Source organism: Pelodiscus sinensis, chromosome 4 (assembly GCF_049634645.1).
Source record: "Pelodiscus sinensis isolate JC-2024 chromosome 4, ASM4963464v1, whole genome shotgun sequence".
In the NCBI taxonomy this organism is placed as follows: Eukaryota; Metazoa; Chordata; order Testudines; family Trionychidae; genus Pelodiscus; species Pelodiscus sinensis.
The window spans coordinates 109,790,279-109,815,945 of record NC_134714.1 but is presented as its reverse complement, the minus strand read 5'-3'; the positions used below and the strand labels follow the sequence as shown (position 1 = coordinate 109,815,945).

At 42.6% G+C, this 25,667-nt stretch overlaps 1 protein-coding gene across 8 annotated transcripts in view; it reads right to left on the bottom strand.

The window, feature by feature from the left end:
- Nucleotides 1-25,667, bottom strand: part of INSC (INSC spindle orientation adaptor protein) — a 276,146-nt gene that overhangs the window by 33,769 nt on the left and 216,710 nt on the right. For all 8 annotated transcript variants that reach the window (XM_075928026.1, XM_025186251.2, XM_075928025.1 and 5 more), the window contains 2 exons: nucleotides 11,151-11,322; nucleotides 8,122-8,300 (listed from right to left, as the gene is read on the bottom strand). In XM_075928026.1, coding sequence (XP_075784141.1) covers nucleotides 8,122-8,300; nucleotides 11,151-11,322 — 351 coding nt within the window. The remainder of the gene's footprint in view (nucleotides 1-8,121; nucleotides 8,301-11,150; nucleotides 11,323-25,667) is intronic.

Genomic DNA, 25,667 nt, shown 5'->3' with positions numbered 1-25,667 from the left:
CCAGAAGATGGAGGATGGCACATTCTTCCCCCAGCGTAACTTCAGGGTTGGGGACATGCATTGTGGGGGATGCAGCCATGCCTTATGAAGCCCTACACCAGCCATCTGGACCTGAGCAGAGACCATGTCAATGCCTGCCTGGGCAGGGACCACATGCAGGACGAATGCACCTTTGACCACTTGAAGGTGAGGTTCAGGTGCCTCCTGACCTGCCTGTATGTGGAGGAGCACAATATCCCCCAGGTGGTCTTGGCCTATTGTGCTCTCCACAACATTGTGGAAAGCAGAGGGGAGGCCTTCCTTCTGGGATGGGGCAGAGGATGGCCGGGAGGGAAGGGCCTTTGAGCAGCCGCACACAGCTGCCATCCGGTAGGCCCATCAGGTGGGAGCATGCATCTAGGAGACCCTAAGGGAGAGTTTCTCTGAAGGACCCCAGTAACTCTCCCCAGGGCCTCCCCACTAGGGGCCTGTGCCTTGCCCCTCTCTGCCTTTCTTCCAACAACCCCTCCCTTCCCCCTTACAACCTCCCTCCCCTGAAGACCCAATAAAAACAGTTGTGTGTTCAAAAACAAATTCATTGTATCTTTTTTTATAAAAGAAACTGGGGAGGAGGGGGGCTTAGAACCTGGATAGGGGGAGGGAGTAGGGGAGCTCAGAGCTGGGGCTGAGAGTGGCACATGGTACAGCTGCAAGTTCCACCTTGGGTCTGGGGACCTCAGCAACCTAGAGGAGAGGGACAGGGACAACAGGGGTTAGGTCAGAAGTGGGGCTGGAGCAGGGTCAGGAATATCAGGAAGAGCGGGGGCAGGCATGGCAGGGAGAGGGGAGACAGGCATAGCAGGAGGAGCGGGGACAGGAGCAGGTCCAGGAGGTGGCACACATGTTGCAGCCCTGCTGCACCAGTTGGGTCCACATTTGGGTCCATCACTGGGTGTCATTCCGGACTTTCTGGACCAGGGTCTGCTGCATATCCCAAAGGATGGCCTTGTGCTCCCTCATAAGGTCCTCCTGGACCCTCCAGCACCTGCGGCTCCCCCGGGGTCAGGCAGCTCACTCACCTGCTGGAGATCATCCCTGTCATGGCTGGTCCGGCTATGGAGAACAAAGAGGGAGAGGTGGTCGGTCATCCATGCAGATACTAATTCTGAGACCTTTCCCTCGTCCATGAGCTGTGAGCAACAGTTCTTAGGCAATAGGACAGTGACGTCCCAGTAGCAAGGCCATGTGTGGCCTAGACAGTGCCTCACAGGGGCCCCAAGGTGCTGAGCAGACCATGCTTCCCGTACCGCCCCCCCATCCCATGGACAAGCAGGCAAAGGAAGTGTCCAGCCACATTAGGATCCCATGGGCGGGAGAGGAGCCTGGAGCAGCCTGGTCTTCCATCGGGGCAGCACACACACTTGCACCTGGCAGCGTTGTCTGCAGGAGCGAGTGGTGCCCTTAGTGGGCAGACATGCCCATGTCCCATGTGCGGCACACCTCAGTCTGTGTGTGGGCGTGTATGCGTCCTTGTGCCCAGCCTCCTTCCAGCAGTTAGAAGTGTGTGTGGCCTCCCCAGAGCCTGTAAGTAGAAGCCCGAGGGTGCTCTGGGGATGCCTCCTGGGACAGCATGGTGCAGACTGGTGCTGCACATGCATCCACATTCACAGACTGCAGTGAAAGGGCCAGGCCAACAAGACCGAGCGATGATCTCACCTCAGCCCCTCAGTGCCGACCTCCCCTGCCCTGGGTATGTGAAAAACTAAGAGCACTCACCTGATGATTCTTCCCCGGCCTCAAAGGATGCCTGGGAGACATCCAGGCCCTGGGGTACCAGCTCCAAGCTGAGGGTGGCCGTGTCTTCTTCCTCCTCCAGCTGGTCTTCATTTTCCTCCTCCTCCTCCTCCTCATCAGAGACCCCTGGGCAGGCAATGCTGGGCATCTCCAGCCTCAAGTCCACCACCAGGGGTGGGGAAAGGGTTGCCTCAGACCCCAGGATGTGGTGGAGCTCACTGAAGTAAGGGCAGGAGTGGCATTCTGCCCCGGAGCAAGAGTTGTGCCCCCTAGTGTAGCACTGCTGGAGCTCCTTCACCTTGCTCTGGATTTAGATTTGTCAAAAATCTGAGTGGCCAGAAGATTTGTTCACTGTTTGGGAAAACTCAGTCCAATGGAGATTAAAAGCTGCCTAACACAGGCAACACGTGGGATACACAGGATCAGATGCACCCCCAGACCTGTTACTTGGCTTGAACTAAACACACACATGCAGACTGAGCATGTTAAGTAACATCTGTTGAAGCCGCTGCCCTCACTCTACCCCCCACTATTGACAGGTACAGGTTAGGGATGTAAAAGAGTAGTCAGCTCAACTACTCGCATTCCCCTGCCCTTTGCTGCCTCTGTATCAGAAGCAAGAGCCAGCTTAAAAGCCAGTCCCTCCTCCCCCTCATCACCATCTCCATGGTGCAGGGGGGAGGGGAGGGAGAGACGAGCCATCCCAGCTTGTGCCAGGTCCTGGACGTACCCCCACTGTGGCTCTGTCCTTTAAATGTACTATGAGCTAGATCCTGGAGCCGGGACTACTCCGTCCTGGCTTGCGCCAGCTCCAGGAGCTACCCCCACTGTGACTCTGCAGAGAGCCTTCCCTTTCCTTATCGACTAATTGTGTAGTCAATACAAATTATACCAACTACACGATTAGTCAAATACCCACTCCTTAACATCCTTAGTACTGGTCATCTCTGCTGCCTAGAAATTCCAGCTCTCGGAAAAGGTGAAGATGCTAGCAAAGGAAAGATGAAAAAAATAGAGGACAGACATCAGAGGGCGTAACAGGTGCATTCAACAGTCAGCACCTTCGTTTTGTGGGTCCCACCCTACAGAGGTGAGAGGCATAATCTTTGTTGTTAGTAAGGTCATAGTGTTTTATAAACGTTTACTGTTACTGCTGATACAAGTAGAAAAATTCAAGCATAAAATGGAAACGACCAAATCATTAAACTGAGTGGCAAAGCAGATCAATACGGAACTGCTAATCTTCTCAGTTAATTACACCTTTAAGGCTGATTCATCACTAAGTAAAATTAATTTCTGCTACACTATGAGTGTGCACATTGTTTCACTTAAATGAATCAAATAAAAATAAGCCAGAGAGTTTGCAAAGTTTCTGACACCAATCTGCAGAGATAAAGGCATGTCTGGCCACTTGCAAGAAACAATATGGAGTTTATTAGGTTTGTTTCTGCATGTAAATTAGAAACATCAAAGCAAAATCAACCCACCCAGAGGTACAAATGAGGTTTTTTGTTTGTTTAGAAGGTTTTGCTCCATAGGTCTGATGCCTCAGAAGCAACACCTGATAAAACAAACAACTTAGAATTGCATCAGCTGTCTTAAGAAAGTTCTAAAAAACAGGAGTGAGCTACTTCTAGTATCTGGTACTATATGAGCCAGCACAAAATGTTTGGTATTCAGGACACAACTTCGGCAGAGCGGGAAGTGGAGCGGCCTCCCCCCTTCCCAGGAAGATGGGGAGCTGTGTGCTCTGCCCCCTCCCGGGGGGTAGGTGGGCAGGAGCTGCACATCCTCCCTCTTCCTGGGGGGGACAGAGGCATGGGACCTCCCCCTCCCCAGTACTCCGAGGGAGTGGGAGCCATGTGCCCTCACCCTTTCTGGTGGGGGCCAGGAGCCACATGGCCTGCCCCCTCCCTAGGCCTATCACCCTTGGCTGAGACCCTGTATCCACAGCCCACTCACTCACACCCCCTGAACCGAAGACCCTGCACTCCCAGGCCCCTCACTCACCACCTTGCCAAGACCCTGCACCCCCAGTCTCCTCACTCATCCTTTCCACCAAAACCCTGCACCCCCAGCCTGTTCCTGCTCCCTCCCCCCATCCAGACACCTATCCCTAGCCTGCTCCTGCATCTTCCCCTGCTACTGCACCGTTGCCCCTAGCCTGTTTCTGCACCTTGTCCTCTGGCCAGACACCCTGCCCTCTGCCCACTCCTGCACCCTCCTCCTAGCCAGATACCTACCCCCAGAGAAAGGGAGAGGGGTTGGTGAGTGTAGCAAGCAGGGGGCATAGCCCACTAGTAATAAATAAAAATTTCAACAATGAGATAGCATTGTTCATCCATGGATGCTATACACTAATACGTAAACACTGTCCCACTTCACAGATGATGAAAATTCATGAAATAAATGGCAGAGCTAAAATTCTGGCCCTAGTGAAATCAATGACAATTTTGCAATTGATTTCACTGGAGGCCAAAATTTAGCCCCAGGTCTTCTGACTCTGCCTGGTGCCTTATACATGCTGCTTGTCTTGCATGCTTCTAATTCCCAAGCTCTGGTCCAAGATTTGAATGTAATGATCATTTTGCCTGAGAAAGGACTTTAGTATTTGACCCTTGGAATTTCTCCATACTTTTGACTCCGTTGTGCCAAAGTTGATTTTCTTTATACAATTCTATTCTTACATAACTATGTTTTGACATGCCATGTGAAACTTATCTGCATTATTCTCCCCCCCCCCCCATGTTCAAATGCCCTAATTTGGCACATAAGTGCAGAGATGAGCAGATTTTTTTTTTAAAGATGAGTAGGTCCTGTGGGAAAGTTTATATGCTCTCTTATAGAAAACTAATTAGGATACCAGTAATATAATGGCATTGCTAGAGTTCATCCAAAGCAATTCCCATGACTTGTGGCCTTGCTCTTATTTTTATATCTATTATTGGCAACCATTGCTTCTTGTTTAATTTCCTAAGTATTTTGTGGAATTTAATTACCATAATTTATCATCTTTGTCTTTGTTAACAGACACCAGAGATTACCTCACCACTTACTGTGCAGCAAGGCATATGAATTAGTTTTCTTAATGTGAGTCCTGTCACTAGTATAAGTGACATTATCATGCCAGAACATTTAGAGTATTATATTATTGAATCACAGAGCATATCTGAACAGTGGATAAAGGAACTTTCAGCTACAGATAGTAGTGAAGTACTAAGCAGTCATAAAAAAGGGGAACATCAAAACCTAAAATTCATAAAAGCCAGAAAGTTCAGATCTATCTGTAATTATGTAGTGACTCGCATATTAAGAGAGAGCGTTTAAGAGATCGTCAGTGCCTAACTTCTACCACCCCAGTGTAGAAGGGTAGGTGCTTGCTTCCAATACTGTATGACAAGACATTGGCATTCAGACATAATATGACCGACTACATGACTGAACATAATAGATATTAATGTAGTCACAAGGATTGGTTCCCTCCCTGCTTTTGATCATACAAGGAACAGGGGAAGCTATAATCCATTGGACTGAATACAACTTGAGAGAGCTGGGAAGCCTGGTTTCTCTTCCTTATTCTGCTACTAACTGGCTGTGTGACACTGGACAAGTCGTTGAGTCCAAAATGATAAAACATGGAGGACCAGGAGTTCTTCCTTCCTACCCTGGTCTTTCCCCAGGACCACACTTGCTGTCACAATGCAGCAGGGCAGAAGGATCTTTTCTCTTGTCTCAACCAGGCCCCCAATATGACACCACACCCAAGGCAGCAATGGTAGGAGGAGACCTATGTTTCTTGTCCTCATCTCTTCTTAGCCAGCAGCACCAGAGCCTCGGGAGGAGGGGGGGAGGAGAGAGACAGAGTCTTCACGGCATCCATTACTCCCCTGCCACTTTGTTTTGTTCTCGTGACATGATTTTTTAGATGATTTTTGCCAAACTGAGGTGGAAAGGCACCTGAATACAGAGTACAGTGCTTCTCAGTTCTTAATAATTCTCTGGCAAATATATCCTTAAACCCATGTGGCTTCCAAGTACGAGGACATCTGGTCAGTAGCTTGAGAAAAAGCTAGTAAGCCACCAACTTGATGAATCTAAGCAAAACCTAGAGGATGAGTTTGCAGGAAAGAATGAACCAGTTGATATTCCAGAAGCTCTGATTATAAAATGAATTTCTGAGTCAGTAATGAAGGCTAGGGTCTTCAAGGGAGTCTAACAGTCAGGCAATTAACTCCAATTGACTGTCTTTGGGAGCTAGGCTCTTAACTCTTGAAAATCTCATCCTAAGGCCTTGATCATAATGTATTATCTGTCTCTCCTCTACTTTTGACCTAAAAATTACTGGGGCGGGGGGAAGAAATTTCCCCTCAGGACAACACAGCAGGAAAGCTTAATACATGCCATTATTGGAAGAGGTAAGGGAAATTATCTAGAAACTAGAGGAAGAGAGGCCATGATTTCATCAGAGTACATCTCCAGCAAGCAGCTGCAAAAATAGGACCAACCTCAGGATTATGTGGGAAACAGGAGCTAACTGTGGGACTCCAGGACTGAGTCAAAGGCCTCCCCTAGCCCATAAACATTTGTGAACCAGGGCTTACTGAGGCATTAAACCAGGATTGCAAACATAACTGCTTTAAAATTGATGCGTTCGCTGCACATTAAGCCTTTGTCCCCCTGGAAGACCAAAAGCTGTGAGACTGCAGTTCCACAACTTCACAGGCAAGGTGAGAATTTTAGCATCACTGAGGATACAAGACAAGTGGGAATTCAGAAGGAACAGAGTTTGGGTTTTTAAATATTTTTATACTTGTCTCCCCATGAACAGACTGAAAAGTGTCCCTTAGCCACCAGCGTCTCAGTTGCACCTTCCTGAATCCATCAGCGTTAAAGATTCACGAAGGCAACATGATGCAGACATTATACAAATGCCACAGAGCACCTGCTTTCTCTGACAGGGGAAGGTTGAGGTCCCTGACCATGAAGAAACAGGATACTTAGTGAACAGTTTTTGGTGTCTGTATTCACACTCTATGCCAATTTTATAACTGTTCTAGGTGAGCAGCTAGATGTTAATGCATGCAATCTCTCTTGTTCTGATGTAAGGAGAAAAAACCTACTGCGCCTATTGAGTCTGACGTAATGTTTTACCTATCTTCAGGGGTGCAACTAGCTGATCTCTGTGTGTGGGGAGGAGAGCATGCAAGCTATAACTTTAGTTCTCCCCACCCCCCGTTACGACTTTCCTCTGAGCATTATTGCTTAGCTAATGTTAATTATTTTACCACAACTTCTCCATGTATTAAAGAGCAATTAAATAAGTTTGCATAGTTAGTTGTGACTAGCATTTCATTTGAAGAACCACACAAACAGTGATGTGTTGCAAGTCAAAAATCATCTCTCCCCAAGTTACTCATAAAATCAACTGTCCAGTGGTTTCAGTTTGAAAGCAATCACCTGCATTGCTTAGCATCTCATAATATAATTCTCTAATTATTCAACATGGAGATTTGTTGAGACATACATTATATCGTAAACAACCGTATACATACAGTCTCATGCAATCTTGCTTTCAGGCCAGCCCCTGTGCCCAGGACATCTGAGAAGGGGGTGGACCATACAAGCCTGCATTCAATTGAAATGACTGCCAAGTTTGGTAAACATTCTTGCTTCATTATAGACTGCAGATAAGGTCAGGGAAGGGAGCTGAGGATGTGGGGGGCTCCGGGCAAAGGAGGGTTGGGGGCTCAGGAATTCGGGCAGGGAGCTGGAGCTGGAAGACTCAGGCAGAAGGAATGTGTGTGGGGGGTGCAGGAATCAGGGCACAGGGGGGCTAGGGAAGCCCCTGATGGGGGTGCATGCACCTTCAGCCAGCACTTTTCACCTGCTTGGATGCCTGCTTCTTAACAAGACAGCCTGTAGGAGCCCAGCTGGGAGCAGCTGCAGCAAAGAAGCTCCAGCCCCTCGGCTTCTTCTCACCAGAGTGCCGCACTGGGGTGCAATCACTTACTTTCACCTCTGGATTTGGGTCACCCTGTGGCCATTGGACTGCATGAATGGCTTGTCCTGCATGCCCCCTAGTTGCACTCCTGCCTATCTTCTAGTTTTGGGATGGGAGAAAGAGGGAATTTTGTTGTAAGCAGTTGGCTGAATCAGCTTCTGCGTAGCTCCTGACTGAATACCAGAAAGCCAGTCCCCAGGAAATGAATTCTTTGTAGCATCCCCTGCTAATTATGGGGAAATTAACTGGATATTAGATGTGAAACTATTGTGTCACTTCATAACAGGAATTATGCCTGACTGCTATCATCATGGGGAAACATAACACTTAGTTCAGAAACCTCTCACCTGATCTCGAGAATATGGTGTATCGACTATCTGCTTATCAGTGCAAGCTGCTAGAAGAATTTTCATTGCATTCAAGTGAAGTAACATCTCGCAAGCCATTGTGTCAAAAAACGTAATATTGGCAAGTGCTGCTGAAGCCAGAAGAAAAACTTCACCAGATGAGGCCTCTTGGCACAATTCTAGAAATGCAGAAAATAATTTAATTAAAATAAATCATTTACTCCTCCAACATGAAAAGGTTTGTATGCAAGTTAAATATTCCTATGAAATGAATATTAGGCATTTCTACTTGCATTTTTGCAGACTGCACAGAAGCAGGTATGAATGGTAAAATAAATCTAGAATACAAGTCTCGGGAGCGTTCACTTAATTCGTGACCTAGGCTATCACACTTAACTTTCTTATTTGGAAGTTGTTCAAGATAAATGTTATATTCCTAAATAAAATGAGATGCAGTCAGCAGATCAGAAAACTAATGGATCCATGCGAATAGAATTCTGCAATTTATCTTACCGTTCCTAAAACCTTTTTTTTTTTTTTTTTTACAAACTAAGCCTATCCTGTGTATTTTTAAATTTTGCAGTCTTCTTAAAAAATGCTGCAGACACAGCTATTATTATATCCTCCTAAGTGCCTTTTAATTCATATACACATTTACTTTAACTAGATCTGAGTCACCCAGCAATTTCATTTCAGTGTTTTTTAAAAATTAAAAAATATGAAAAGTCACTCAATCTCTCAGCTATAAATATTCCAAGGAAACTGATGATGGGACTGAAAAGGCTTTCCCAAATTTGAGTCATTCTATTCCTGAAGTTTATATTGCTTAGGTTTGGTACATTTTATCATGCTTCATCTGATGATCTGGCCATGTCAATAAAGGAAATAGCCCTCATCTCACTGAGTCATTTTGGCATATTCAGATCCATACAGATTCATTTTGGCATATTCCTGGCTGGGCACATTTGCTGAGCATAAAGATTGCTTGATGGGTAGCAAAATAGCTCAACAAATGGATTATGAACCATAAATTGACAACTGAGGAAGTTGGATTCCCTTGTACTTTGAAGATATGCCACCCCCACCCCTCCTCCCCACACACGCACAGAGTTGAGGAGTCACCTCCCTCAACTTGCCCAGGGGCCTGCTCAGGCTGTCAGCTCCCCTTTTTACAGGTTTCAACATTTTATTCAGTACTAATCGGACTGTTGACTCCAGATTTGTGAGTGTTATGCACTTACATAACTGGGCACTGGTAATGATTATTTCATCTGTATTGTGTTTGTGAACGTGGAATGCCTGGGCAGAGTGCCAGCTGGGTGGACAGATCAAAGTTTTTCAAAATATGGAGTGATTTTCAGGTGGGTTTTATTCTCTCCTCTTGGAAAGATTATGATGTGCAGGCTTTTACGAAAGAATTGCAATGACTTCTCAGCAGGTAATGTGACAGACCTGCTTAAGAGCATGTCACTTATCTGTAATGGATTAAAGGTCCAATGCCCTAGCTGGTTGCATGAGCTCAATGGGTCAGAGCAGAGACCTATGTATCTCTTCTGCAGGTTATGCATATGATGGATCCAGTATCTGTAATGTATGCAACTATGAATTGTTAAGGATAAATAAACATTTATATCTCTAAGATGGAAGGAGTAGATGAAGCCCTTATCGGCAGATTCTTGTACTAGAGAGGCTAGAAAACAGTATTAAAAACTAAGAGTATGTCTATATTTAAATATCCCGGGCTTTAATTGCATGTTCCTGGACGTCGCCATTTTTAAATGCCCCATACTTCGAACTACCTTCCCGCAGCTACACGCGACACGGGCTAGGCAGTTCGAATTAAAGCTCCTAATTCGAATTACCGCTACTCCAATGAGGAATAACAGTAGTTTGAATTAGGAGCTTTAATTTGAACTACCTAGCCCATGCTGCATGTAGCCGCGGGCAGGTAGTTCGAAGTATGGGGCATTTAAAAATGGCGGCGCCCGGGAACATGCAAATAAAGCCCGGGATATTTAAATCCCGGGCTTCATTTGCAAGTTTGAATGACTATATTAGCCACCCTAGTTCGAACTAGGGTGGCTAGTGTAGACATACCCTAAAAGATCCCCAAACTAGCAATGACTAAATAGAGATGTTAAAGACATCTCAGACCATGAGAGTAGCTTCTTAATTTACAAGAACATTCGCATTAGCCCCAGATAAAGGCAAACCCCAGACACTGCTGTATTTCATTTTTGACTGGAGTATGCATGTTATATTGTTTGGAGTTACAGAGATTAGAAAGAAATTACTTGGAACACAGAGAGCTGAAAGCAGCTGCAAGTGTCCATTTATTCCATAACACCAAACTAAGTAGAACCAGCCCAAACCAGCTGCACTGACCCCCAGTGACCTAAACTAGTTACTATAAAAACAACAAGATCTATATCTACAACAACCCAAAACACAACAATGTGTTTTGGTCTTCATCATTATATTGTACATGTCATGACTACATTCCCCCTCTTGTTTTTGCATGGACTGAAATGCTAATGAAAAGGCCACTTTTTAATGCACAAGAACAACAAGTTATATGGTAATTTTTGGTATAAAATATCATACAGTTGTAGAAAAACCGATGGGTTTGATTCTTGACTCACTTCACCAGTTTTATCCTAACAGTTCTCCTTTGGCTTCTATATCGTTAGTCCTGATTTACACCAGCGTAGGTGAGGTAATCATCAGGCCCAATGTTTTAAGGTCTCAAATGGTAACTGTTTTTGCAAATACATTGTAGTTGAACTTTGGCTCAGTCAAGAACATTAGACTATAGAAGCATTTCCAACTTCAGGCTTTAACACAATAGACCTGTTCTACATAGATTTCTACTGTGAAACATTATAGGAGCTAGAACGACAAATAGTCCTTAGAGAACATTGCAAAAGGAGGTAAGTTTGTTTCCAACATCAGGTTCGCCCCCCCCACCCTATCTCCCTGTTTCCAGTGAGTCTAAGGAGAAAGATGGAAAACAAGCCCGATACACTTACTGACAAGTGCTGTAACAATGTCCTCCATGTTCTCCAGAAAGCTGCTGAGGTGCTGAGAGACAGAGAGCTGTGGAGATGTAATCTGTGCAATGACTGCTGCTGCTTCAGCATGAGTGGCTTCAGAATGGGTACTATCCATAAGAATGTCAGCCAAGCATAATATCCCATCAGCCTTGGAAAAGAGGAGAGAACAGTCGGATACAGATTAAATATTGACACAAATATTTGCACAACCAAATTAGGATTTACCTGTGGGCACTGTATACCACTTATAGAACTATTGAGCTCATTTCTTCTCAAAATTGACTTGAACCTTAGGGCTCAATGACATACCAAATAAAAAGTTATGAGAATTAGACTTTTTAAAAATGAAGTGCAACATAGAAAAATTATCCTCAGAATATAGTGTGTGGGGCGGGATCCCCCTCCAAGCTTTTATAACATACATACAGCAACTGAATTGATTTTGTTCAAATATAACGAACATGTTTTGGCGGGGATCGAAGCACAGAGAATCCCACTCTAAATAAGAATTTGTCAAAGCTAGCTGATACTATGTCACAGTCTCTTCTAAGTCCCTGTTTGTGCATGTTACTTCACTAAACTTACCCAACCCTGCAATGAGCTCCCCACGGGTGGAACATTGAAGAACTCATTGACAATGCACCAAGGAGTCAATGCAGGATGAAGGCCTAGAATTGTCACCCTCTAGCCATGACAGAAATAGCAAGATTGTCACAGACCAGCAGTTTCTGGGAAGCTTACACAAATGCAGTATAGACACATGCTATCTCAAACAAGAGATAAAGCTACCAGTTCCTTACAAGTTTTGCAAAGTAAAATCAAATAAAGATTTGTATAGTCTTGTACGTCTGGAATGCCTGATATCTTCAAAGTAAGTTCCTTTTAGCAGGCATAAATACACACCCAGGCATACACACTTATTCGATGTCATAGTGTAGCATTTCAATATGTAACAAGATTCAACAGAGCATGGTGTAAAACAGCCAACACGAGACAACTCATACTGTAAAAATTAATACCTATTATCTAGATAAACATCAGGAAAGAGTCATGGAATACCTATGGACAATATCATAATCAATGTATTTGTAGACCAGTAAAACTTGTTTTCTGAGGGTACGTCTACTCTGCACAGCTATTTTGGGATACCGAAAGTATCCCGAAATAGCTACCCTGTATCTTAACAGAACGCCCGTTATTTTGAAATATTTTTCAAAATAATGGGTGTGCTATTTCAGCATCCCTGTAACCCTTGTTCCACGAGGGTTAAGGGATGTCTTAAAATAATGTTCAAAAGCTTCAGAGGGGTAGCCGAGTTAGTCTGTAACAGGAAAACTTAAAAAACAACGAATAGTCTAGTAGCACCTAACAAAACATGTAAATAGTATCATGAGCTTTTGTGGGCAAAACCCACTCCTTCAAATGACCACATTTTTTTTAATAATGTGTTATTTCAAAATTTGGCACTGTGTATATTTGCATAGCGCAAATTGCGTGCCTTATTTCAAGTTTGGGGTGCTGTGTAGATGCATCCTAACTGTCCTACATATTCTTGAATAATTCACCATGTTGCTACGTAGGTAGGCAGATGTGCTTATTAAGGCTGTTTTACAATTATGAACACAGAAATTGCACACAATTATACAGATTTTGTTCTCAGTTACATCCATGTAAATTTAGAGTAATTCCATTGATCTCAGAGTAACACACAAATCTCAAATAATTGACTGTCGAATTCAGCCTGAAGTTAAAATATATTACCCTTTTGGTAAGCTTTGTTTGGAAGCTCCTCTAAAATCTATTTTTCCATTTGCTTCTTTACATTATTTCTGTTCTCTATCAACTCATGGTAGTTTGACAGATTTTTATAACTCTCCTTTACAGACTTGCCTCCAGGAAGAAGATTCAGAGGGGAACCAATTTCTTGCTCAAAATTTAACTGGAGGTGGAATCAGCATAATAAATAAAGGGGGTTGTTGATTCAATATCTTTTACTAAATATTTATACCTCTACTTTATGGGAAAGCCACCCCTTAAGAGACTCTCAAATATCTGTGTGTGGCCAAGATGTGTTTGTCATCGCCCAGTAATACTACTGCAAATTAATAGGACTTCCCTGAAGAAATTACAGCTTGTGCAGTGCCCCACAGCACTCCTATTAGCGAACAAAGCACATCACATCCATACTTGGAACACCAGTTGCTGCCTAGTCCTTCCTGAACTGAATTTCAGATTCTAGTCTACAAGGTACTTGGCTGGGTCTAAGATAACTCTGAAACTATCTGTTCATGACCCTTCAAGGCAGCTAGCAATACTCCAAAGAGACTTTTGCATGTTGCACTAGAGTAGCTCCAAGATAAGGCTCTTATACGTAGGTCTCTAATGCACTAAGATTTTTAAAACTCTATAAGACAACATCAGATTGAGTATAAGCCTGACTGCCAAAGAGCTGAGTTTTACATTTAGGCCTGAACATAAAGCCTCACCCCAGAGAGCATCTTCCTAGGAGCAACCCACCATTTCCAAAAATGAAGAATGATAATAGGAGGAAAGGAGGAAAAAAGGAAGAAAGCAAATATAACTCTTGCTTCGCCATCTTCTCAATTACTATAGAGAACTCTACTGTAAGTTCATTAGATCTTAGCTATATCTTCATTTGAAATTTTGGGGGCAAATAAGTCCCTGGGGGAGTTTTTTTTAATCCCTGTATTTTAAACTGTGTTGTGGAGCTCCAAGAGCAAAGAACAGGAGCTTAGTCTTATGTGTGTGTGACTACAACAAACCCACATCAAAAATAAGGAAAGTGCCATACCAGCATCAAGGGAAGCTTTGGAAATGTTGCCATGTTGGGCATGCGTATTGCTCTCTTTAATTATGAAGCAGTACTTGAAGATGACAAAGAGAGGAGACTTAGATTTTGGATGTGTGGTTTTTCTGATTATTCCCCGATGCCCCTCAACTCCCTATTTTGGCACTTTTCAGAGATATCAGGGAGCAGAAAAGATCTGAGCAGCCTGTTTCACAGTCAGGAATCTAGCCCCATAAATCAATGCCAGGAATGGCTTCCTGAGCGTACTCTGTTGTTCTGAGGGCTGGCCACATTCTCCGTTGTCTAACCACCACACGTAATAAAGCAGTCAAGGCCCTGGGCTTCTGTAGAACCCGCTGGTCTAATGCACTCACCAGTCATGCAATTATGGCTTGTGGAGCTACTTCATTCTCTTCAACCAGTCAATGTTTCCTTACATCATGCATATTTTTAATGTTCAGTCATTCATCTCTAAATGGTTTGTTTAAAGCTTCTCTTGTTCTCATTTTAGTTATTTATTAATATACAATGCCAAGTTACCTTAATTAAATGTCTGAACAGACATAAATTACGTTGTTTGGTAAGCAGTGGCAATTTCTGCACTCTAGACGATCTATCAGCTTCTTGGGAACAGGAATTACCCTTTTGAATATCAGTGATTTTAAAAGGGATGTGATTTTAAAAGGGAAATATAAATATTCAACTGGATCTCTAATAAAATCAACAAATGAAACATCATCCCTGTGGGTTATTTTCCAACTGATTACAAACGGTGTTACAGTAAAAAAAATGACAAGAAGAGATACATTGCTTTTAAATGTTAAATTTTTTTAACAAGTTTTCAGTGCTAATCTACCTAGAGCAAGATATTTTCTTCTAGATATGGCAGAATTCTACAGCTTGAAACTGGAGATTCACAGAACTCATTTAGCTTCAAGGTATATTAATAGAACTCTGTCAAAAATCAGTATGTCTTCACAAACTGATTTGCTAGCCAACGTGTATTAGACATCATTAGCAAAAAGTAAAAAAAACACCTTACTTTTGTCATCCCGAAGCCTTCTGGTATCACACCTTATTTGGGATGAAAAAACGCTAATAATAATAGTCAGTTTAAAAATGTTATGTATATTTCAAGAATTCAAAAATACTGCAGTAGAGCCTAGCTCAAGTATTTGGTAATGTGTTACACTGACTTTCACTTAAGTCCCTAGTTCAAACCCAACACATGGCACTAACTTGCACCTTTGCTGACAGTCTGAGCAGCCTGGTTTCCTGTCATAATGGTGTCTGTGAAGAACTACAGCAGGGTCTCTTTGTTTCTGCTACTGTGAAGCTTGCCAAAAGCATCTCCTTGAAAAGTGCAACTGTAGATGCCCTCTACCTACCAACAAGAATAGCCAGCTCTAGCAGGACTCATTTTCGTTCCCCTGTCACTCACTGCTCTGTGAGCAAGAAGGGAAATATACAAATTCCTTATTTCCGTCTTAATACTTTACTTTGAGCTCTGGCCACATGCAGCAAGTTGGTGGCATCAGGTGAGGAAACAGGAACACAATGGCTAAAGAATATTCCTGAACACTGTTTTACATTTCATTCCCATGTCTTTGCAAGCCATATACTTTTTAAAAGTATCACTAAAAAGCAGCAAACAAGCAGTGTACAACACATAGTAGAAGTGGAAAACGCAGACCAAGGACACCAGGACAAGTCTCCTAACTATTATATAAATGATGATGGGGAGTATTGTATGTCTCTATTGCCCAGGTAGTCACTCACATCTTTGTTTCTTCACCAGAAGCTCTCCTTTGCCCCAAACACAGGAAGCTCCATGTAACTAAACTGATCTTCTTCAGAAGTATGTTCTGACTCAGATGAACCTATGATTCCACTGTGTCTAAATATTGCAAATCTGAGGATTAGCCCACTAAGCCATCCACAGGAGCACTCCTTCCTAGGCAGTGTAATACCTGATCCCCTCCAACATACTTTAGGTTTATTTCCTCAGTGGCTTGTATCTTGTATCGTCATATGCATCTGTGCAAAATAGGTGTAAAATGCTACCACTTGTCTTAGAGGAGAACTTGTGATCTGGGAGAAAAATTAAGAGGGAAAGTGACAGACTCCATTAAGTCCACTAGAGAGATTTCACTTCTGCTATCCATTATATATGGCAAATGTTCAGCCAGCATGGTGATGATTTGTAGTAAAATGCCCTAAGATAGAGTGCCTATTTGACTTAGCTGTTTATGGGCCTGTGGTTTATATTGATTTAGTGCAGAAGCAAAAGACTATGCAAAGTACAAGACAAATAGAGAATCAACCCACGGTATGTAAAAGACATGCAACTAAATAGAGCTTCTGCCCAGTACTAGCTGTTCATACCTAAAAGCCAGTATTAAAATATAAAGGACAAATGGCCTTCCCTCAGCTTGTTAATGACTTTTGCTTTGATACTTTTAGTATACTGAGTTGCTGCATGTGGAAAAGTAGTCTTGATTTAATAGTAAGAAAAATATAAAAAGGATCTATCCTGGCTGGCCTGTAAAAAGATACACTTGATATTTTAGACTTATAAAAGCCAGGTTAGCCATCTCCCCACCCCGCCACCCCTTTTGCAATGACGCAAATTTAGCCCAAAATCTGCTTTTATGCAGTTTTGGCAACCACCTTAAAAAAAAAACTCCAGCAACCAACACCATTTATAAGTGTCCAATAATAAATTTTAAAATGACAAGAGAACAATCTAATAAAAGCACTTAAACATCCAAAAAGAAACTGCTGCTCAAAGCATTTATATAATTAGCTTTCACACTGAAAGGAACTTTGGAGGGCTGCCCTGTTTTCTGCTTAATTCTGGTGAGGTAATCAGATAAATGTCAAATTTGTTCAGCACCTTGGCAATACAAAAGGATGGGCAGGAAGCATAACACAAACAAAGGAATTCTATTTATGCAACAAGATCCTGCAGAGACTTTGCATTTGAGGAATGTTATTTGATTTTATTATGTACATCGTTATGATATTTATTGGAAAAGCACAAATAGCTTCAATTCTAAAAGATAGCCTTATTATGTATATTTAAGTGGTGTGACAAATAGGAACAGGTGATCAATTTCATGTGTGGATACCCTTGGAATGGAAATGATTCCCAAGAGTGAAAAAATGTAGACTTATCCAGGGATGATTTTATCATAGGGGGTGCGGAGGGTCATGGAACCAAGATGTAAACCCTGCATACGATGGAAACCATTTCAAGTCAGGGTGTACAACAGCATCTGCACCAACCCTCTTTTCCAGCATCTAGGGCCTTATCTTCTTGTCAATACACTTTTATTTCTCAGAAACATTACTTGAAAATAGGGTTCTATAACAGCAATTGGGCATTTAATGAAGTGGCTAATATGGAATATCTGAAAAGTTATCTCATCTTTACTACGACCCATATTGGAAAACAAGAGCCCTTCTACCTTTATAACCACCCGCTAATTTCTGTCTCCACCCACAAATTGTACCTCAGCAGGCCTTTTCCAAAGAACTGATCACTTGACACTCCCTGCCCATCCTCCATCAACACCTAGTTGATTACTATTTCCTGACCTAAGCGCATAATGTGATTCCCCTTCCCTAAGATGATTCTCAATCTGACAAGAAGAAATATCCTTAATGTTTATCAACTACTTTCCCGGAGACTCCCATAGTCAACTCACTTGGATATTCTAGGAACCCCCGTCTGGGTTCTGCTGGGGAGAAACAGCAGTTTACAGCAGAAGAGAGGCACAGCTGGAGGGAGCATGAGCTGTGCTATTGAGAGAAGAAATGTTCTTTGACCAAAGGGTACTGTAACTGTGAAAAAGGACTAGAAGAAAGGAACAAAATACAGGACTACGTAGCACTTTAAAGACTAACAAAATAGTTTATTAGATGATGAGTTTTCTTGGGCCTGACCCACTTCCTCAGATCAAATAGTGGAAGAAAATAGTCACAACCATATATACCAAAGGATACAATTAAAAAAAATGAACACATATGAAAAGGACAAATCACATTTCAGAACAGAAGGCGGATGCGGGGGGGGGGGGGAAGAAAGGAAGGTAAATGCCTGTGAGTTAATAATATTAGAGGTGGGGAAGGGTAGATGTCTGTGAGTTGATGGTATTAGAGGTGATAATTGGGGAAGCTATCTTTGTAATGGGTAAGGTAGTTGGGGGTATTTGTTCAGCCCCCTGTGGAGAGTGTCGAATTTTAGCATGAATGCCAGTTCAGAGGATTTCCTTTCAAGTGCAGATTTGAAAGTCTTCTGAAGTAGGATGCATGTGATTAGGTCATTGAGACAGTGTCCTTTCTGGTTGAAATGGCAAGAAACTGTTTTTTCTTTGTGATCCTGTCTAATGTCTGTTTTGTGGGCATTATGGGTTGTAGTCCTGTATTTTGTTTCAGCTACACCAGACTAACACGGCTACATTTCTATCACTATTCTAGAAGAAAGGAAGGGAGAGAGTGAAGGAAAGAGGAAGTGGGATTATAAGGATAAAGGGGACTGAAAAAGAATATGGGGAAATGCCTCAAATTGTGTTTCACAATTCACAGGGTAAGTGACCCACATTGTGGGGTTGAAAATGGAGACTGCATCTCAAAGGACAACATTGGGAGGAATGGAAGAAAAATATCAGTTTTTTTCTTTGTTCCACACTTCCTATGTATTAGTGTTTAGCACCTGCAATTTAATGCCAGAACAGAATAGCTCATAGCTACAGGTAATGAGATGAACACTATGGTCCTTGAGAAACTAAAAAGCAATGCATTCAGTATCAAGGCAGAATAGCTGAAAGCTCTAGAGCTGGATTACAACTCGAGCATAAACCGTACTGAAAACTTATCATTGGGGAGAGGAAAAGAGGGAAATGATCCCATTTTGTCTTTGTGAAGAAGAAAAATTCATTTGCATCATTAGCACTACGTTGCATTTTCAAAACTGTGGGATGAAACATAAAGTGACCTTCCACTGTATTGCAACTGTTCAAAACAGAATACAGTGACATACAATATATCCTTATTTTAATGAATGGATATTTATGAGCATGAATCCCTGATCATCAAGATGGAAATATATCCTATAATTATAATCGTATAATGCTTCATCTTTACCGTGTATGGATTTTTTTTAACTCATCTTGCACGTTTTAAATGCAAAAGGCCCATTTTTGCCTGCAATTTCCACTTTAAAATTATGAAACGAGACAAAAAATAATTCCACCTTCCACATGGCACTATTTCATATTTCAGCAGTTGCCAGTTTAAAATGTTGTCCAGATCCTCAGCAGGTGTCAGCTGGCATAGCTCCACAGACTTTGAGGGAGCTCTGCTTATATACACCAGCTAAACATCTGGTCCACTGTTATTAAATCAAGAGGATACAGAGTAAAGGCTAAATACAATTGTTGCCATTAAAATCTTTACAAATGCCATTCCAGGAAATTAGTGTTGGAAACACAGGATTGGAAGAAACTTCCTGGGTCACGGAGGCCACTCACTTTCTACCACAGGCAACCTAATCATATAGCAATGTTCATAACCTGAAAGCCACTGAACCAAACTCTCAAGCCCTGTATATAATCAGCACCCCCAACACTACTAAGTGCAATTATTTTTATGGCTGCCATTGAAAAAAAGAGGCCTTAGGAATTAATTATCTATACCTCCCCCTCCTTTTTTATACAGTAAAATATAGTGTGAAACTTCTTTCAGGCCCATCAGCATCAATGGATTTAAACCTAATGGATACCAAATTCCTGGCATCCGTTGTCATATTTTGTTTCAATTAGTAACTGATACTTGAGCCATATCATTTTCCAAACTAGCCTGGAGTTTTGAATTTTCTTCCCCCAGAAGGCAATTGCATTATTTAAATTAGGAATAGTTTCATTCAAAAATGGCTAACCCAGTAGATCTTTCAACAACAACCTAAACCTACAATTAATAGGAAGGATCTTGTGTTTCATTTCTGATTGTGAGTGCTTTGTTGGACAATTTTGCAGAGTCCTATAATATTGGAAAGAAAACTATTGAGGACTAGGGACTATTCTGCATAAGGTTCTGAACAGAGGGGACATTTTAAAATATTTCCCAGTTTGTAGTCATTCAATATTTTGTTGGTACTATACTTGCTGCCCTCTGTTAGTGTATCCCTGCACGACCTCCATGCCTCTCTGCTAGCCAAGTTGGAAGTTTTAAAAACAACAGCAACAATATCAGCTGGAACTTGTGTGGGTCAGCTGGAAGGTCACGGTCTTGTGCAATGTGGAGCACTGACCCTGTTTTGGTCTGCATATGATACAGTTCGGGGTTAAGATTTGCCAGCCTATGTGAGGGCTGACTGACCCCAAATCAAAAGGCTTCTATCTTATCAAGCCCTAGATTTCTCTGGCTTAATACACTGATTTATTTTTAAAATGGTAGAAATCTATTTGTATTTGTATCTTTCTCTGATGTCTGCATTACAAATTCCACAAATTATGGCCCTGTTACTTTTAAATAATGAATAAGGCTTTACATTTTGTACTCCAGGTCTGCATTTCATTAAAATGAAGCCACAAAAGAATAAAAATGGACCAAGCAATATAAGATGAGAGAAAATGTCACATAAGATATAATAATGCTGAACAAGATGCTGGGAGCTGAAACCTGAGTTTAAACAAGGACTATACATTAGCAGTTTCCATGTAGCCCTCATTTTTATTTACCCTGGGGGATCACAGTCTCAGACAAAAACTACTCCTGTATACAAACAAGAGAGCTAGATCTATGCATAGTATGGCACTCTTGAAAATGAGATGTGTTCACTGAAAAACATGTTCCGATCATCTAGTTTTAAATAAATAATGTCATGGGCACTTGATTGCATGAGAACATATTATCAAACACCTGGTGCCTGCCATTTAGAAACAAGAGCCTTATTTCAACACATTTGATTACTTTGTATTTTTGTTGAGTCTTTTAGAGAGATACTGTGGATTTTGTGCTCCGAAAGTGCCTGTCAATATATTCCCAGTAAGAAAAAAAATTAGGACTCTGCTGGTGCATTACAATAATGAGACACCCTCTCCCTCACCTCCCCAGATCAAATAAGAGCTGGACTTAGGGCAGGGAAGTAGTCATTATCAACTAATCTAACTCCTAATATTGCCTTTTCCCATGAAGAAAAATACATGCTCCTTCTTTTGCTTTAGATCAATTTCCCTGGCAAGAGGCCTGAACTTATTCAAATCATACATTGTGTTATAGAGGATCTTTGGGTAATTTGAAAAAATAAAATGGATGGTAAATAGCAGTACATCTGCATGTGCCAAAAAAAAAACCCACATTAAAATACATTTTTCACACAGACCATCAAAACACATACAATTAAGTGAAAGTTGGCCAATCCATCCTTAACCCAGAGCTGCATGCCACAGGGGTTATGGCAGAAAGCACAAAAGGTACTTTAGAACAAGCAGTGCAGGGATATGCAAGGTTGCCACTTTCCTCATTGCAAATTTAAGGCTCCAATCCTGTAAATGCACACATATAGGCAGGGGCTTGTACAGCCTGTTTTCCTGTATGTAAATTGTCCCTGAACCAATCCCATAAATGAATTCTTCTTCAGTATTTGCCATACATCTCTCTCGAATGTTCCTCATTTCAAGGTAGTCACACATTTTATTCTAAGTGTTATCAACAAGCAAATTTGTCTCTCTCTCCTGTCCCTCATAGATACACTTTTAATATTGAATATAATTTACATCAGAAACGCAGAAGCATCAAACTGAGAGTATAGAAATGATTATTTACACTAAAGAAAAGAATCCCACGGCATCTTAGGTTTCCTGCATGAACTATAATTTTTGCCCCTCATTTTCAGTCGTCACATATAGTGTCTCTAATTTGGGCCTTGGCAGGAGAGCTTTTAAACTTCATTGCTCTGTGGCCTGGATATGGTTCATCAAGAAGTTCTGTCTGACAACTAGAACACTTTTTTAGTGGAGTACATGTACAGTAACCAGATGCAGGGTAACAATCTGATATTTTCTTCAAATAATAGTTACTAAGTATATAAAGCAGCCATAATTGAAAAGGAGATTTTAAAATTGTTCATAAGTGACAAAACTCATAGTATTGGCTCACTAACTTGCCAATATTCCCTTTTTAACATATTTTTTTATTTATAAAACCACCAGTGGGCATCAGGAATTAATAAAACTGTTTGTTCAGTCGTGCCTTCAAAATGGCCTTGCAGTAATTTTAACAAATTGACTTAAATATGTGAGCTCCGGATTTGTGTGTGCCAGGTTTCACTTGTGAAGCTTTACAATAATGGTTTCCCATAGAAACAGTCACAGCACCTTATCCATAAGACTAGTGAGTAACTTTAGAAAAGAGTTTGGGTTGTAATAATGACAAGGGGCATGACCAGCTTTATGATGATGAGAACTCAGTAAGTGGCCAAAGGTTAGATCTCTAGCTGGGATATGTACGTATAATTTCATTGACTTCATTTGAGTCAGGCTGACTTAGAGGAGCTGAAAGATCTTCTCTTAGGCTATGTCTAGACTGCAAGCCTCTTTCAAAAAAGAGCATCTAGACTGCAAGCGGAACTTTCGAAAAAGCAAGCCGCTTTTTCGAAAGAAAACAGCGAGTGAGTCTGGATGCTCTCTTTCTAAAAAGCCCTGTTGGCATTCAAGAACGCCTTTTTTCGAAAGAGCACTTTCGAAAAAAGGCGTCCTTCCTTGTGAAATGAGGTTTACCGCCGTCGAAAGAAAAGCCGCGTTCTTTCGATTTTAAAGAACGCGGCTGTAGTCTAGACGCAGGTGAAGTTTTTTCGAAAAAAAGGCTACTTTTTTCGAAAAAAAAACCCTGAGTCTGGACACAGCCTTAATGGGTAGAAAGATCATTTTTGTATCCTTCAATTGCCAGTTTATATCGTGGTGTTTACACCAAAATATTTCAATGTGGTAGAACAGTCAAGCTTAAATTCAATTGTTTACGCAAGCATCCATGCTGAACAAGCATTCAGAGACCTGCTGACCTGGTGGGGGGAGGGATAAGGGAGCAACTGCTCCAGGGCCCAGAGATCCTGGCTGCCACCACAGCCCTTTAAATCACTGCCAGAATGCCATGAATGCCATGTGGCACACTCCAGGCAGTGCTAAGCGCTGCAGGGGCTGGTGAGGTGTGCTCCAGGGGGTGCTGAGGGCTGACCACACCCCTTCCACTCAAGGCCCTGCCTCTTCCAGGAGCGCAGAACTGCTGCCACCCTCCCACCCACATTGCCCAGGGCCTGATGTGGCTGTCAGCTCCGCTGGAGATACGCTATGAACCATCAGATGAAATTATGTCACAGCTATATCACTTCAAAATTACCTCATATTTCTTCTTTGCCGAACAAATGCTGAAAATGACAAGGATATGGCTTTTGTGTCAGAAACAAGGAGAGAGGCTAGCATGATGAAATCATTATACCAGCTGAATATTCCCTCCTCCTTCCTTCCATGCTGTTTGCTTTCTTATCCATCGAGGTTCTGATATAGAAAAGCATCCTCAGTCAGGACAGCATTTAGTAGGCAACCACCAATCCACTAGATTATGGTGGACACACGAGATGTCTAGTCGGGTACCTGATGAATCTGCTCATGGCTGACAAGACCAATTTGAAAGCAACACAGCTACCTATTTCACAGATCCATGTGCTGTCTGAGTTGGAATCCAAGATTACAGTGTGCTGCTTTCATCTTTCTCCCTTTGCTTCCATCGTCTGGGTCAAAGCTGCTTCCTGCTCAGCTGCACCCGGTCCCAGATATTCCCTCTAGATTGCATAGGATTCTGCATGCTCCTCCCAGATTGAAATTGAATGACTTTATATCATTTTTACTAACATCACGTTACCACCCTAAAAGGTAACCCCACTTTAAAGCCATCATGAATCATGCTATATAAATTATTCTTGGGGATAAAGTCGCCTCCTTTTCTTCTAACATGATCAAGCCATCACAATCTCCTTTTAACAGCTGTTTCTAATTGTGTAAGTCCCGCACTCTCCAGCATTTGGTATTTTGTCTCCCCACTTTCGTTTTCAGAAGCTTGCATGAGCATCTCATATGGAAGCTATTGAGTCTCCTGATGTATCCAGCATATATAGTGCACCAGAGAGGACAGCACCCAAACATTTCAGATTTGCACCTTCACCTTAAGCAGCATTTTGATGTTATTCCATGCACATTTCTGCAATAGCCTGAAATACATAGCTGCGTTTTCTATTCTGCTAGTCTGTTCAGCCTGAAGGTCAAGATTCCTGCTGATTGCAGAACCTCAGGAGCAAAAGCAGGAATGAAAAGTAGACATTAAAGAGTACAGAGGCTGTGGCACACTCATTTCAACCCATTGTTGATACAAAAGGCATGGAGTTCTTTGTTTTCATATACTTCATGTAATGGGAGAGGAGAAAGACGGAGCTTCTCCAAAACAGTATAAAGCCCCTGTCAGTTGGCCATATTCAAACTCTTCATCAGATAGGCTTAAAGTGGTGTTCATTTTTCTTTACACTTCTCTGGCAGTTGCTTGACCAAAAATATACCAATGGCGGAGCATCCTGAATGAAAATTGCACTGACTTGCAGGATAGATTCTTTCACTTGGGGTACATCTATACAGCAATGTTATTTTGGAATGAAAACTCTGAAAAAGCTTATTTCAAAACAGAGCATCCATGCTGATTGGAGCCTCAATTGCATTTAAGACCCACCCCAGAAGCACTCCAGACAGGGCATGAGGACAGCAGTCACTTCTTGGAGCAGCTGCTGAGGCTATCTGAGGCTTGTGCTTAAAGGGGCCCCCCTGTACTGTCGTGTCTCAGGCTCCTCTCCTTTCCCTACCTCCTTGAGGGACAGCAAATCCATTCCACTGCCTGCCCTGGTTGCCCTTGCGGATACCGCAGCATTCCTTCCATGGAACTGGACCTGCTGCCAAGCAGTCTCCAACTCCTGGACCTCATGCTGCACTTCTGCCCTCATGACACTGAAGAATCAGGAGCTGTAGCTCCCAGCAGGACACCACCTCACCTCTCTCCATGTGTTGCTCATGCAGTACAGCCCCTCCTACCCTCTCCTGCTCACTGGGCACTGCCGCTTCTGGTGACGAGACAACAGTTCCACCTGGTGGGACCGGATCATCATGGAGTGGCTCCAGAACTTCTGCATGCAGAAGGACACCTTTCTGGACATGAGTTGCTTGCACCTGCTTCCAGCGACAAGACACCCGCATGCAACCCGCCATCCCCCTCCAGAAGCAGGCTGTCATCGCTATTTGGAAGTTCACCACGCCCAACAGTTACTGATCCATCGGGAACCAGTTCAGAAGGGGGAGATTGACCACTGGGGATGTGGTCCTGTAGGTATGGCTCTCTAACTATGTTATTGGGAGGGTGGTGAACTGTTGGAATGGGGTACCCTAGGGAAGTGGGAAGGTGGTGGAAGCTCCCTCCCAGGTTTTCCAGTCCCGGCTTCACAAAGCTCTGTCAGGGGATGGGGTTAGATGGAGTTGGGCCTGGTGTGTGGGGGGAAGGGGGGTTGGGCTCGGAGACCACCCGAGAGCTCTGGCAACCCTGTGATTCTGTTTGTCTCCTTCTCCAATTGGTGAGAGCCATCAACACCA